We start from the raw sequence: 15,974 nt of genomic DNA on the forward strand, positions 1-15,974 counted from the left end.
CTGATTTTCTAATTTTAGATGTCGAAAGATTCATGAATTAAAACCTGTATGTCAGGAAGTATTTTGAAACAAATGGAACAGGGCACTGTTTGGCAGAAAAAGAGTTGACTTTGGGCCTACCAGCACTATCGTGACTTAAAACAACAAGTATCCCTTAATTAGTTCATGCTGATCTTTCGTTGTTTTTGAGGGCTAGTTTTTACAAAAATATTACAGGAAAATTTGGTTGATGCGTTCACATTTGATTTATCATTCTTGTTGCACTGTTCTGTTTCTGTTTCTCTGTACAGGTAGAGACAGATAGGTTTGATTGATTCAATAGTTTCCCCTGTGTTGAACACTTGTTCATTTTGTTTAATGTTCATTCTGGAGAATTTGACAAAGGGGATAAGGATTTTATTTTTTTAACAAGGCAGCATTTGTTTCCACATTTGAGTAGTTAGTACTGTTTGGACAAAAATCAAAGGACAAACTTTAAAACTCTTAAGTTTAAGCAGTATTTGTGCTAGTTTACTAAAAATGCAGCTGTTTTAAATATCTCAGTGACAGTGTAAGGGTTCGACCAGGTTTTCTAGCCGAAAAGAAGCAAAGAAAAGCTGGAGAGAAAAGAAAAAAAAATTAAATGCTGAACAAAGCTTGAACAGGAAAACTAAGTCAGCAAGTGCAGGCGGGTGTTACAATAGTATCCCCCCATTGTAGGTTTGTTGTTGTGAAGGTGTGTTGACAGTGTGTTTTGTGATGTGTAGTGTGCTGACGGTCAGCGCGGAGCTGGGCACTGTCCTGGAGGTTCTGCTGGACGTCATCCCCAGCCTGGAAGATGTGAGTCGCCTCTCTTCACTCTCCTCTCATTACACAATCACCACAATTTTCTCTTCAGGGTTTGGCCCAACAACCACATTAAAAATACAAAGCATAACATATGAATATAAATGCAGCCACTATTATCAGATAATACAACTTAACATTTCTTTAGAAATCTACGATAGTGTTACAACGGTACATGAACATGCACTATCTCCCCATACACGCCCTACCCCCAGCTCTTGTCCTTTATTACTTCTGCCCTCAGAGTGGGTCATTTTCCTTAGACTCTCACATGTACATGGGTGCAACTCTGCCGGCTACATGCCGGCAGCCGGTTTTTGGTTTCATCGGCTGCCGATGTTTTTGTTCCAGGAGAGTTTTTTTTTGGCATTTTAAATACTAAAAAAGCTTGGACCCCAACTTTTGCCGGTTTTTGGAATTTTCCAGGTTGCACCCATGCATGTATGAAGCTTAGAAATGTAGCATTCTTCATCTGTTTGTTATAATGTGATTGTGTGTTGTTATAATGTGATTGTGTCTTATGTTAATCGCCAGACTGTAACCCAGACGGGTGCTTTGCAGTACAAGAACAAGCACGGTGAGTTTGACTGCGAGCTCCGCATGATCGTCCATCAGAGCCAGGCGGGCTGCATCATCGGCAGGGCTGGATTCAAAGTCAAGGAACTGAGAGAGGTCAGGACATAGTCTTAGCCACCTTGATATTCATTACCATCATTACTGCGTGCCCATCAAAAAGTTTTGATCTGTGATAAGAAAAATTGCTTCCTTTTTGAAGACATGCTCAAAAGCTTTTTCACAATTGTTTTTAAGTGTGTTTCCTCTAGACTGAAATAGTGTTACAGAATGGTACTATAATCAGTCAAAGCGGTCAGTCCGTATGCTATAAAAGACGAAAAACGTACTCTTTGGTAGAGGGATTTGCTTTACACTACAGTGGAACTTCATTTTTAAAACTCCCTTATTTAAGATGCCATAACCCCCCCACACACACACACACAGAGGGTTCGTGCAGGTCATAGAAAACCTGGAAAGTCATGGAATTTGATTTTTAATTTTCCAGGCCTGGAAAGTCATGGAATTTCAATTCAAGTCATGGAAAGTCATGGAATTTAACAAAAATAAGAAAGAACAAAAATTAACCTTTAGCACGCCAGCGGCTATTTTCGTCGCCCAGCCATTCCCTTGCCAGCCCACAGTGATTTGCGTCGCCAGCACAAGGCTTGTTCGTATGACCAACTTCTCGTTCGTATTTGCATACGAGAATACGAATACAAATACTTTATTACGCATATGTACACTAACAGGAATAGTAACATGATTCCAAATAGGTTAATTGCCGTCAGCTTTAGCTAAAAGTTTACCGCTAAAAACTATCATTATCACAGGACTAGATATGTCATTGAACAATATTTATCACAGGACTAGTCATTCGAGGGTTATCACACTCAGCATAAGGGTACACATCAAAGAATATAAATATCGGTATTTTTAACGGCACTTGAGCCAAAGCGAGGCTCACTTCCTTCCGTTATCTTGTCGTGTCGTCTGCGCTGCATTTGAGTCGGTTTCGTCGAAGTTTTCTGCTTTTGTTTTTGCATCGATAAAGTACTTTAGCGCTTCGACAAGCAAGATGGAGGATGATGAGTTTGAAACTTTCTTTCGAGTTGTTTCTTGACAACAAAAAGTATGCGGAATTGGAACGAATTACCAAGGAAGATCTTTGCAATGAACTGTGTATCGCGGTGAAAAAAATGACAGTTCGTCAAGTCAAGTGACGGTTACGAAACGGAATTTACGAAAGTGCAGATGGATACAAACTGGCTGGTCCAGTCACAGGCGGAATGGACCACTACTTTCATAGAAAGTCTTTCTATGAAAGTAGTGGTCCAGTGAACGATACCTTCCGCCTGTGGTCCAGTTTAGTGAAATGACAGGACCAGCAAACATTACCGATAATCTGACTGCGTAGCAAATGCTTGACTTGCTTGTCGAAGAGACACTGCGTAGAAACTGACTCAAATTCAGTGCAAAGCAAGCCAGTGTCAAAACTGGCAGTGACAAGACGTAAAAAGTTTGCGTGTTCGGAAATGGCGACCTGTGGATCTAGTCATGGAAAACGTTATTGAGGCTCATGGAAAGTGATGGAAAAGTCATGGAATTTTGTTTCTAAAAACCAGTGGGGACCCTGCACACACACATTTTTCTCGAATTGTCTGTTCATAATTTATCCATTTTCATCCCATTTTAAAGGTCCCTCCTTTTTAAGACCTGATTTTCTTAGATTTTTGGAGGTCTTTAATGGGAGTTCCACTGTATTCAAAATAGTTGTTAATACATATTTCCTTATTTGTGTGTGCGTTGCAGAAAACTGGTGCAGGCATCAAGGTGTACAGCACGTGCTGTCCCAACTCCACAGACCGCATCGTGGGCATCACCGGCAAACGCAAGGTGGTGGTCGGCTGTGTGGAGGAGATCATCGAACTGCTGCAGTCGGTTAGTTCCCCTTGCTTTCCTTTGAGATGGTCACATTGCTGTCCTTTCAAAATTAAATAGGACTTCTATTTTGTGTTGCTCACTGATGTAGCCTTGCACATGATATATGCCTATAGCTAGAAATATGAGTGTTCCTGGAGGTTAGATGGGACAGGGCAGGATGATAACTGCACAAATTTGGGACCTAAATGTTTCTGGATATTGACTTAGAACACAAAACTAAAAGAAGTCTGATATTTATGGGTTGGAAATAGTCTGTTAATTTTCTGCTTTTTTTTCAGTAAAAGTTGTTTTGCTCTTCTAGATTATATAATGTACAGAGAAAGGTTTGCATGTTTAGTACAGGATGACTCAATCTTCAGACAGGATCAGTTCAGTTTGGGCAGTGTTTGTGGAAATGCACTACAAACAATTGTCATGCAAGTCCTCTGTTGCAGTCTCCGGTACGCTGATTCATAAAACCCTGGCATATTGACACATTTTCTTGGCAGATGACTTGATATCAATTTTGCTTTTGTTGGCAGGCTCCACCCAAAGGTCCCATCCAGCCTTATAACCCATCTTACTTCGATGAGTTTGCTGCCCCAGAGTATGGTGGCTTCATCTCCTCGGAGTCTCGCAGCAGCAAGGGCTTGCCTCGTGGCTCCGTGGCCCCCATACCCCCCATGAGGGGCGGAATGAGAGGTGGCAGGTAGGCAGTCTTCCTCACTCTGTTTCTCTGTGTATGCATGAAAGGAATCATGTGCCAAATGTACACAATCATATTTTTTGCGTTTTATTTTTTGTGGAAGGCTGTTGTTTTTTTACTGCTGATTGTCATATATTTTCACATTGATGGTAAAACTGTTGTAAACTGGTAACTTTTGAAGCTGCTTCTAGATGTTTTTATATTGATCTGGTAACCTTGATGACTTGTTTTAATGAGACTACTACCTAACCGATTATTTGATAAAAGACAGACTATCTCTGTAGAAAAATAATAAATGTGATAGGTTGAATTTCTCTGTGCTAAATCTTCACTGTGCATGGCTAACAAGAGAAAACCTTACTATGTTACAGAATGGGAGGCATGGATGACTTTGGCATGGGCATGGGCGGCGGTGGTTTTGGCGGGGGTGGCATGCGTGGAGGCCGTGGCAACTTTGGAGGTCGTGGAGGAATGGGCAACATGCGTGGTGGTATGGGAGGAATGGGAGGAGGCATGGGCGGAGGATTTGGAGGAATGGGTGACGGAGGAATGGGAGACAGCATGGGCGGCATGGGAGGTCGTGGCGGCTTTGGCGGCCGTGGGGGCATGAGGTGAGTTGGTCGACATTCAACATGTCAAATTAAATAGAAAGGAGGCTTTGGTTGATGTTAAAGGGAGAAACAAGACAGAAAGAAAAGGACAGGAGAGATTGTGATGGTGTTAGAAAATCTATTTTGTAATTGGGCATTTTTGTGTGATGCTGTATTTATGTTGCTATGATTTTGTGCATATTGGTTTGAGACTGGTGTATTTGCTCTTAATTAGAGTAGTATAGATCCTTTTATTGAGTCACTTGAGAAAAAGTGACTCTATGTAATCGGTCAGTGTTAGTCTGTCCGGCCGGCCGGCCGTCCGTAGACACCACCTTAACGTTGGACTTTTCTCGGAAACTATCAAAGCGATCGGGCTCATATTTTGTTTAGTCGTGACCTCCAATGACCTCTACACTTTAACGATGGTTTCGTTGACCTTTGACCTTTTTCAAGGTCACAGGTCAGCGTCAAAGGAAAAATTAGACATTTTATATCTTTGACAAAGTTCATCGGATGTGATTGAAACTTTGTAGGATTATTCTTTACATCAAAGTATTTACATCTGTAGCCTTTTACGAACGTTATCAGAAAAACAAGGGAGATAACTAGCCTTTTCTGTTCGGCAACACACAACTTAACGTTGGGCTTTTCTCGGAAACTATAAAAGTGACCGGGCTCAAATTTTATGTGAACGTGACTCATTGTGTTGTGAATAGCAATTTCTTCCTGTCCATCTGATGCCTCATATAATATTCAGAACTGCGAAAGTGACTCGATCGAGCGTTTGCTCTTCTTGTATAATAAAGTGCTACTGCTAGTGACATTCTTTTTTTGGTTGGAATTTTATTTCTCAATTAACATTTTCTGTACATTTCTGTTTTCAGAGGTGGAAACATGAGCAGCGGAATGAGGGGAGGTAAGAATTGTCATTCACTTTGTTGGAATGAACCTTTTGATTTTTTTTTCTTTTCACTCGCTGTGAGGGGCATTCTTTTTGTAAATATTTGTCCTCAGAATTTTTTACTAATATAAATGGGGAAAGGACACTTCTCTAATAAAACGGTGTGCAAATAAGGGGAGGAGCGTTCATATCCCTCAGTATTTATGTGCCTTTATATACTTGCTTTTTTTGTAGTGAATCGGGGTTTTGATTATACTGATTGAGTGTCTTTTGCACTGTGCACACGTTGTGGTCACCTCAGCTAATTTCTCCAGCACAAATAGTGATGCAAGGCTTATTTGTTCAACAGCTTGTATCCTTGAAGGTTCCAGATGACTTATCCAGCCTTTGTGTTTGTTCTAACAGGCAGCCTGTTGGGAAGTGGTGGCAGCTTTGGAGGCGGCAACGACCACAGCAGTGGCATGCTGCAGAACTTCAGCGGTGACTCCGTACGTACACTCTTCCTCTGTCGACGCAATAGCTGGTGCATCATACTGTATCCACTGATCATCCTACTGATTATCAGCGTTAATTTTATGTTTGTGTAATCTTGATGTATTTCATAGATGACTTTTTAAAGAGTCTAAGGCTCAGGGAACAAACTGTAACATAACTTTTGACTGTATTTTTGCTGTATTCACTATTGTATTACTTAGTGGCTTGTAGTGACTCGAGAGTTATGTGTGTACTTTTGATAGTTATGTGTGTACTTGTGTACTTTTGATAGTTATGTGTGTACTTTTGATAGTTATGTGTGTACTTGTTGGTGTGCAGACCAACATCAGCGGCGGCCAGGGCATGTCCTTTGGCGAGGACGGCACAGAAACCACGCAGGTCACCATCCCCAAAGATGTGAGTTCTCTGCACTTGCTCAGCGCTTTTCAATGAGAGAGGCCATTGATATCATCTCTCTGGAAGGGGCGGGGATGTAGCTCAGTCGGTAGCGCGCTGGATTTGTATCCAGTTGGCCGCTGTCAGCGTGAGTTCGTCCCCACGTTCGGCGAGAGATTTATTTCTCAGAGTCAACTTTGTGTGCAGACTCTCCTTGGTGTCCGAACACCCCCGTGTGTACACGCAAACACAAGACCAAGTGCGCACGAAAAAGATCCTGTAATCCATGTCAGAGTTGGGTGGGTTATAGAAACACGAAAATACCCAGCATGCTTCCTCCGAAAACGGCGTATGGCTGCCTAAATGGCGGGGAAAAAACGGTCATACACGTAAAATTCCACTCGTGCAAAAAACACGAGTGTACGTGGGAGTTTCAGCCCACGAACGCAGAAGAAGAATCTCTCTGGAAAATCCCCAACCTACCCTACCCAAAATTGGATATTTCAGTTCTTCTAAGATCTATTTCTCCCTCGATTTGTTTTTATTTTTTATTTACGAGGATTTATATCGCGCACGTATCTCACCACACAAGGCGACTCAAGGCGCATGTTACCTATTAATAGTAATGAATTAACCTTCATTGTGAGACTTCATGAATTCATTTTCTGAGATATTTTGAGATCATAAATCATAGAGACTACTAAATTAAAATATGGACATCTTCCTCTGTGTTTCTGATTTATGTCGTCAGGATGAAATAAGAAGCGTGAATCTCAAGTTAGCAATCTGTTTGAATAATCAAATTACATATTCTTACCCAATTCTCATAAATGCATTGACTTCAATCTCACATGCTAGATGTCGAAAAACTACTCAAATTACCTGCCCTTGCAAGGGTGGTAACCAAGCTAAAAACAGACGCCATAGCCGTTGCTATGCCCTGTCCCACCTGGTTACCCATAACCCACCACGTGAGCGCCGGCATCCGGAATAATCATTCTTGACTTTCGACGACACACGTCAGACGTGCGGAATTCGTCTGCTCACTTGGCTTTCCCTAGCCCTTGTCTTTGTGACGTTATGGGCTTGGGGGGGGCCTTAACCTGTTCGCCTTTCTTTTGGTTAGACCTGCTCTTTTTATTGAATTGAATGGTTGTTTGTTAGCTGCTTGTTTATAGCCGCTTCAGAAATTTACTTTTCTGGTGGACTACGATTTCAGCCATTTCAAGATGGCCGGTTGCTAGCAGTAACTTAGGGCTGGGCAGGAAGTGAATAAGGCTGTTAGCCCTTTTTAGAAACCTCTGTGCGGGTCGTTCGACCCTTCGAGTAGTACTGCTTTTGTAGTAGCTGTACGTGCGGATAAGGTTTCGTTTTTTCTTCCCAGCCCTCCTCTCCTCTTAAGGAGAACCAGTCAGTGTCTTCCACTTTCGGGGGACTTAACGATGAAATATGTGTTTATTTCTCAGCTGTTTCAGGCACGATCGGCCCGCCCACTGTGGCGGCGTACTCCTTGGCAGCTTCGCATCGTGGTCTGGTGCAAATGGCCAGTTCAGTTCAGCCCTTTTTTGCCTCTGGTGGCTCTGGGTTGTTCGCGAGCACCCTCTCCTTTCGGGAGGGGGGGGCCTGCTCCCTACCTGCCTCTGACCACTCTGATTACCTCCGGTATTTCTCAGTGTGTTGGGGGATGGGGGTGTTCCTGCTTCGCACCGTGGTCTGGTGCAAATGGCCAGTTCGGTTCAACCCTTTCTGTCTCTGGTAGTACTGGGTTGTTCACGAGCACTCTCTCCGTTGGGAGAGGGGGCCTGCTCCCCACCTGTCTCTGTCCGCTCTCCTTGGTTTTAGCACAGCTGAGTCAGGCATGCAGCCCCCTTACCGTTTGGAAGTGGGAGTGGGGGGGCACGGTAAGTCACAGCCTGGGCTGGTTCCCACTCTGCCTCAATGGGTACAGGGGGGCTGTGTCAGTGGCCCACCATTTCCCGCCCTCAGCGCAGGATCGGGTGGGGGCTGTGACGGCGGCCCACCCTTCCCCGCCCTCTGGGCGGGATCGGGTGGGCGCTGTTGCACTGTCTTCTCAGTCTATGCCTCTATTGTCCTTGCCCGGCAGCTTACTTTTTCCCGAATGAGGTGTCGGATTCAGAGCAGGGTGTCTGTCTTCCGCGGATGACTTTGGGTTTACACGGGCTTTCTCGCAATCGTTTCGATTTGCCGAGTCTCCGGTGATTGCCTTACCACATGTCGCAGCTCTTGGCTTGACCCGCACCTCAGGGTAGTGGTCTTCAGCCTACACCTTTCCCGCTGCTTCATGCGCATGGTCCTGCTCCTCCTTCTGCTAGCCAGTGGCTGGCTTCTGGGTTTCAGGCTGCTTCGTTCTCACTTTTAGTGCGGAAGAAGATAGGTTGGAATGTCAAGTCTTAGTATCTGATTCAGACATTCTCGTTGCCAGGGGCTAGTTTTTCCGCTCCCCTGGAACTAGTCTTCTGGCTTCACAAATAGACCACAGGGAACGTGGGGTTTCGTGATGTTACTCCTCCCTCTCCTCTCTGGAGGAGGTGGGACGGCATGATCTAGAGTTAATCTGCTTTTGCTGAGACTCTCCTCTGTGCTCTCATACGAGCCATCTTATCCTCCCTGGACTCTTTTTGGTTTCGGGAGGATGCCTCGGATAGGGCCGTAGCCATGCTGCTGGCAGCTCTGGCTAGGGTCATCACCGAGCAGATGAGTTCGTCAGTGATGTTCTATGCCCACACTGTCTTCACCAGGTGTGATCTCCTTCTTTTTCAAGGGGTTGGATTTCACACCGGTTACAGGAAGCAAGGGTCAGGCTTTTTTTCGGGGTTTTGTTAAAGCCTACTCAGAAGCCTCAGTCTTGCCCTTCCTTCATGGACAAGTAGCAGCGCATTGATGCGCTCCCAGTCACAAAGTGGGTGTTTTGTTCAGTGTCTCCTCCCTCTCCGGAGGAGGTGGGACAGCATGGGCTAGAGGTATCAGCTTTGGCTGAGATTTTCCTCTGTGCTCTCACACGAGCCTTCCTTATGCGTTCCTGCAGACAGGAAGTGGCTCCGTTTCTGGAGAGCTATTCGTCTCTGGACGACCTCGGGGACTGGTTGATCTTTTATCAGAGTCAATCAGCTTGCCAGCTGCACTTTCAGATGGTGTTGAACCAGGCTTTTTGCCTGGCGTTCTCAGTGAACCAGGCAAAATCCGAGCTGTCCCCATCCAAGGTTTTTTACCTGGGCATGCCGTTCGACACTGTCTCTTGGAAGGTTAGTCCTTCACAGGAGAGAATAGAGAGGCTTTAGGCTCTTATCACTGCCAGACTGGCACGAGAGCAGACCTCTGCGAGGTCCTTAGCCTTGATCCTCGGTCAGACGGAATCGATGGCTATGCTGGCCCTCTAGTCTTTCCTCAAGTCTCTTTGGGACTCGGCCTCACAGGTCTGGGACAAGAGGGTCCTCCTCCAGGGTGGGTTCCTCCACGCGAGTAGGTGGCTGGAATCCAATTGGATCGCTCAGGGCGTTTTCCCTAGCTTTGTTCCCCCCCGGACTTCGACCACTTCATGGATGCGTCTCTGTCTGGACGGGAGCCTACATTGGCAATTGTAGTCTTGAGGCTGTGGATATAGACTCAACTCCTTGGGCATCTCTATTGCCTGGAGTTAGGAGCTGTAGCTCTCAGTCTACTAGCCTTTCTTTTTGGCTATATACAGGCATGTCCGGTTGCATACGGACAATACTTCTGTTGCTTCCTATGTGAACTAGCAGGAAGGAGTAAGTTCTCACTCCCTGTCAGACAGAGTTTACGGGATTCTGATTTGGTTTCTTTCACACTAAATCAATTTCTCAGGGGAATATCTCCCCGGCCGGCTCTATAATCTGGCCGACTCGCTCAGCAGGACCTCTCAGGGCTTGCACACGGGTTGGTCCATCTGCATACGGGGCTGGAGGTTGTGCTGTTTGTGTTACAGATCGTGGGTTTTGACTCTGGTCTTGGTGCATAAAGCACATAGGTCCTCCACTTTCCCTGTGTATGCCCCTCATTGGCCTCCTTGGCCAATTGGCGTATAGAGCGGGGGTGCAACTCCTTAGCGCCCTTCTCTCAAGCCAGGTGGTTAATCACCTCTGTTTCTTTTTGGCTCTGGGCAGCTTGGCCTCTTCTTGGAGGTTCCGGCGTCTCGGCTATCTCAGCTACTTTGGAACAAATAGGCCTCTCTTCTGATGTTCATGGCGCTCTTGCGTGCATGATCAAAGGACCTTGTTGTAAGAGGTTTAGAGGCGTCCCCTTGTTTAACGCGTAGGACTTTGTTCTTCTTACTCTGGGCCTCAGCCCCGAAGGGCAGTGAGGCACATGCGTTTTTTGGGTTTACCGGAGGATGTAGCCTTGGAGCTTTTGGTTCCGTTTTTTCATGGTTTTTCGGCCAGATTTCCTTGAATCAGAAACCTGGTCAATCTCCTCTGGTGTTTTATTCCCTCCTCTCGGGAGGATTCTCGCTCTGGGCGATTTGGATTTTCTAACTGTCTGGTTAGAGTTTTAAAATCCTTTTTTGATTTGCGCTCAGTCATTTGGAACTAAGAGCTAAAAGCTCATGTTCTTATCTCTTTACACTATAGGTGAAAGATGCTTCTCTTAATTGACTCTCACAAGAGGTGTTGCTACTTTCATAGGACAGTCCTATGAGTGGTGGCTTTTTGAACACAAGGGGGGGGGGGGGGGGGGGGCGTTCAGTCCTCCCTCTGTTCCTTTACATTGTTCAGGAGTCCAGAGCCTTGGGGTTCTTCTCTTGCTGGTGGTGTTCCTGTCGCCAATGCGAAGTTTTGCCAACAGTTTTTTGGAGGTCTGATGATGTGTTCATTAATTTTTTACCTCCTGGACATCTCTTGCTCTAAACTTGATGGGGCAATTTCCTTGCCCTTGTTAGTTTCTGCAGGACAGGCTCTCTCACGGACATAAGTAAGTTCCCTCCGCCTTTAGGAGCAATCTGCATTTATGAGCATTGGGTAAGATTATGTAATTTAATGGAAAATTTCAATAGTAAATTTTCATTTGATTAACTCATTCAAGGCGCGTCTAAATTTCCCCTGTGTTCCCTGCCAGCGCGCGATTTAGAGCCATTTTGAAAAAATTATTAAAAATCAACAACACAAGATAACCTTACATACCTTTATGTTTTTGCAAAGTTTGGAATTTACTCTTTTAGAAAATATATGAAACATTTGAAAGTACATACCTTTTGTTGTCTTCATATCCAGGCAAAATATCCAATTTGAAGCACACAAAAAAAACTTTTTTGTTCTTGAATGAAACACCAGTAACTCACTGTTGCAGTACTTTTTCTCACAAAATCAAGCTGATATGCACTGTTTCAAATGTCAAGAGTGTTGCTGGTGAATCAGAAACAAAAATTACTGTTAAATAGACTTGAACTGGTGAGTGTCAAGCATAATCGAGGCGCGTCTAAATTGTTAAATTTCCTTGTGTTCCCTCAATTCGCACGATTTTGACCCATTTTTAAAAAAATAATAAAAATCAACAACACAAAATAACCTTAATTTTTGCAAAGTTTGAAACTTGCTCTTTTATAAAATATATGAAACATTTGAAAGAACATACCTTTTGTTGTCTTCACATCCAGTCAAACTACTTCTTTGAAGCAAAAGACAAACGACTTTCTACGTCATGGGTTCATCATACACAATGTCATGATCGACACTTTCATTGCCCGAATCATCACCCAAATGATCGTCCATTGGCACAAACTCGTCACCAGAATCTAAAATATCATCTGCACTATCATCATTACTAAGGTCAAGATCAGAACCGTACTGAATAACAAGTTCTAGCACTCTTTTCAAGTTACTACGTCTTGTCAGCAGAACGATCCGCCATCTTGGAAAAGTCAAAACATGTGGGTCGCACACCGTCAACAAAATCAAATTAATCCCAACAACTGAAGGGAAGGAACTGTTTACAGTGAATGGTTCCGCTGTAGACAGATAGAAGTTCATTGCAGGGGTTGTTTCCCTTGGTCAGCAGGACCGTATACACCGTTAAAAATTCGTGATATCCGTCGGAAGTCAAGTACTGGCACGCGGCCAACGCTAAACACAGGTGTCGGAATTCCACACACAGCGAATGAGTTAATATACTTACCCAATTCTCATAGTTAATACCCTCCCATCCATCCCCGCTACTTAATTTCCTAAGGGTTTTTAGAAGTCTCGAATGATTATTCCGGATGCCGGCGCTCACGTGGTGCGCGGTGGGTTATGGGTAACCAGGTGGGACAGGGCATAGCAACGGCTATGGCGCGTCTGGTTTTAGCTTGGTTACCACCCTTGCAAGGGCAGGTAATTTGAGTAGTTTTTCTACATCTAGCATGTGAGATTGAAGTCAATGCATTTATGAGAATTGGGTAAGTATATTAATCAAATGAAAATTTACTATTGAAATTTTCCATTTTCCATTTAATGTCATTTATTTGTTGGACAGTGACTCTTTTTGGCTCACCTGAGTAATTGGTAAGCCTTAGTATTTGTCTGTATTAATGGCCAGCAATTACAAATTAAAACAATGTTTTACTACAGATGGCTGGTGCAATCATTGGCAAGGGAGGTGCACGCATCACTGAGATTCGACGACGCTCTGGCGCTCAGATTGTGATCGACGAGGCGTTACCTGGGTCCAATGAACGCATCATCAGCATCACAGGCAACCAGGAACAAATCCAGAATGCACAATACATGTTGCAACTCAGGTTTGTACACTGCTGCTCTGTACCTAGAGAATAAGAAAGCAGAGCTACAGCTATCAGTGGCCTATATGGTTCTGTGTTAGGTTTTCTTTTCATTTCATTTTGTTTTTTAAACTGTTTTATTTGTATGTGCTTTTCTGTTGAATCAATTGTTATCAGTTTGTTTTCATTTTCAGTTTTTGTTCCTGTTGTGAATTGTATTGAAGTTATCATGATTTCTGTAGCACATTTTCACTGCTGAATTTCTTTTGTAGTATTAGCACGGCTGTTAACTTTTCAGTTTTCCTTTTCAACTGTTAGTTTAATCTGTTACTTTCTAAATTCCAGCATTAAATTACATATCTTACCCAACTCACATATAGCAATTAACCCTAGTTCAGTGCTGGTAACGCTGTACGCGTCCCCTTGGTAACAAGGAAGGCGCCTCTAAAAAAAGAGTGACATGAGACCCGTAAGGGTGTCTAAGCCAGCCCGGAAACGAGACTGCCTTCCGTATGCGCGCGCATACACCGCCATATGCAATTCATTCCAAAGCTCAGCGCCAGTGAGACTGGTCGCATTTGATGTACGCTCCGGCTGTTTCAGCCGTTTTGACTTAGTCTTTTGACTTTGTTGTTCCTCTTGGTATCTTCTTGCATCTGGACTTCTCTACTGCTGTTGGGGTGAGGTCGTTCTTGTTTATTCTTGATTTTGGCAGCGTTGTTGGCCGCTTTTTGGACTTGCAAATTTTTTCGTGAGTCTTTGTTGTGTCATGGCCGACAATGCCAAGAAGAGGTGTACGCCTAAAAGGTAGCTGCTGCGCCCACTTCTTCTAAAGAATCTTCTAGGAAGACTAAACAATCCGTTTCTGGTGAAGATACTCTTGCAAAAAATCTTTTGATGTGTTCGTTGATTTGCCCGCTAAGCCGGTAGACAAGACAGCGGCCATTTTGTCGGCTAAGCCGGTTGACAAGACCGCTCACGTGAATAAACCTGCTAAGGGGGATTCTCCCCCTGTGGTGCCGGGGTTGGCATCCGCTGATGTTGCTGCTTTGTTGTTATCTCTTAGTTCGCAGGTGTCTACTTTAGCGGCCGAGATTACTTCGACGAGAGCGGAGCTTCGTTCTCTTCCCTCGGGTGTGGCTGGCGTCTCTTCGCTTGCCAGCGTTCGCTCGTCTCCTGCCACTACAGTCACGAGAGCGGAGGTGCATGCCTCTCAGGATGAGGAGATTGTGCCGTGTCCGCTTTTGGGTTCGCATTCCGGCGTTCCGTCTCGTACACAAGGTATGTCTGCTGAGTTAGTAACCGGGTTCTCCGGCCAAAACTCGGCACGTGGTCAGGAGCGAGTAGCCTCAGGCGCATGGCGGCCGGGCGAAAGTTCTTATCTCTCGGCTGACTCAACCCGCTTTGGCGGCCTTTCAGTGGGGAGTAAGAGCCCTGGTACACGTAAGGAAGTTCCACTGCACTCTGCTCAGTCTGGGGACGGGGGCGAGTGTGTGTGGCTTCCGACCCCGCCCTCTGGGCGGGGGGTAGACAGTAAAGCTGGTTCTCTGCTAGACAATGGTGTCAGTACGGGAGTCAGCTTTCGGATTGCATGGTAGTGCAAGACGACTGGTTTACTGTGTGCAAAGCTAGGTGGTGCTTGGATCGACCAGGAGTGTCTTTCTGGGTGTCACCTTCCTGATTGCGATTGCGAGCATGAAGGAGAGGTTAACGAGGGTGCGTCCACGGTGGTGGACGACTCCCAGCTTACTTGCCGTTCAAGTTGTCCAGCGCAGTGACGTGGGCAGCGGAAAACGGCATTTAGGCACTGTGTGCGAAACTAGGTGGTGCTTGGATCGACCAGGAGTGTCTTTCTGGGTGTCACCTTCCTGATTGCGATTGCGAGCATGAAGGAGAGGTTAACGAGGGGGCGTCCACGGTGGTGGACGACTCCCAGCTTACTTGCCGTTCAAGTTGTCCAGCGCAGTGACGTGGGCAGCGGAAAACGGCATTTAGGTATTGTGGAAGTTGGTGATTCTGGGATCGACCGCGAACGGCTTGGCCGGGAGCGTCTTTCCGGGGGTCACCTTCCTGATTGCCATTGCGAGCATGAAGGAAAGGATAACGAGTGCGTCCACGGGGATGGACGACACCCAGCTTAACTTGCCGTTCAAGTTGTCCAGCGCAGTGACGTGGGCGGCGGAAAACGGCATTTAAGTTTTGACCGGAAGGGGTGGTTGAGAACAAAGGGGTAATTTACTCTACCTCTATCTGGTTCCGACTTCTGGAAGTTCGGAGGAACAGGATGTTCTCTTCAGCTTCCTGGATTTGTTGTCCATTGCCCTGGAGTTGGCAATTGGCCGCGTGTAGCCGGGTTCTCCGGTGAAAGTGGTGTACGTTCGCAGGAGGAATGTGGCACGCATTTTCGTGGCTGGGCAACGTAAGCTTCCGCCCTGGGGGCAGGAGGTTGTTGGTCTGAGTGATTCTTGGATTGACCATGCAAGTCTCTCTGGGGGTCACCTTCCTAACTTTGTAACCAAGTAGGAAGGAGAGGATTGTGAGGGTGTGTCCACGGTGGTGGGTGACACCCAGCTTAACTTGCCGTTTAAGTTGTCCAGCGCAGTGGCCTGGTCAGTGGAAAACGGCATTTAGGTTTTGACAGGAACGGGGGACAGGTAGCGAACGGAGGGCTGGTTCTTTGTTGGACAGTTAAGTCAAACAGGGAGTCAGCTTCCGGATTGCACGGTTGTGCTTGACGGCTGTTCAGATGAAGGTGCTTACGCATTACTGAAGAGCCCTGATTTTAGGTTCCGTTTCATGTTAGCAAGTGCAGTGGTGCTCGCAGCTGAAATGGTTTGAGGACTACGGGATCGTCCGGTGTGTTTTTATGCTACC

The 15,974-nt window shown here is 45.5% G+C and overlaps 1 protein-coding gene across 6 annotated transcripts in view; it reads left to right on the top strand.

Annotated features, from left to right (window-relative positions):
• Positions 1-15,974, top strand: part of LOC138973669 (heterogeneous nuclear ribonucleoprotein K-like) — a 71,555-nt gene that overhangs the window by 47,854 nt on the left and 7,727 nt on the right. For 4 of the 6 annotated variants that reach the window (XM_070346427.1, XM_070346405.1, XM_070346421.1 and 1 more), the window contains 9 exons: positions 747-819; positions 1,360-1,497; positions 3,190-3,318; positions 3,843-4,009; positions 4,378-4,617; positions 5,484-5,515; positions 5,906-5,988; positions 6,314-6,391; positions 12,952-13,121. In XM_070346427.1, the coding sequence (XP_070202528.1) occupies positions 747-819; positions 1,360-1,497; positions 3,190-3,318; positions 3,843-4,009; positions 4,378-4,617; positions 5,484-5,515; positions 5,906-5,988; positions 6,314-6,391; positions 12,952-13,121 (1,110 nt within the window). The remainder of the gene's footprint in view (positions 1-746; positions 820-1,359; positions 1,498-3,189; positions 3,319-3,842; positions 4,010-4,377; positions 4,618-5,483; positions 5,516-5,905; positions 5,989-6,313; positions 6,392-12,951; positions 13,122-15,974) is intronic. The other 2 variants (XM_070346413.1, XM_070346417.1) reach the window with 2 other exon arrangements.

This window comes from Littorina saxatilis, linkage group LG1 (assembly GCF_037325665.1).
Source record: "Littorina saxatilis isolate snail1 linkage group LG1, US_GU_Lsax_2.0, whole genome shotgun sequence".
Lineage (NCBI taxonomy): Eukaryota > Metazoa > Mollusca > Gastropoda > Littorinimorpha > Littorinidae > Littorina > Littorina saxatilis.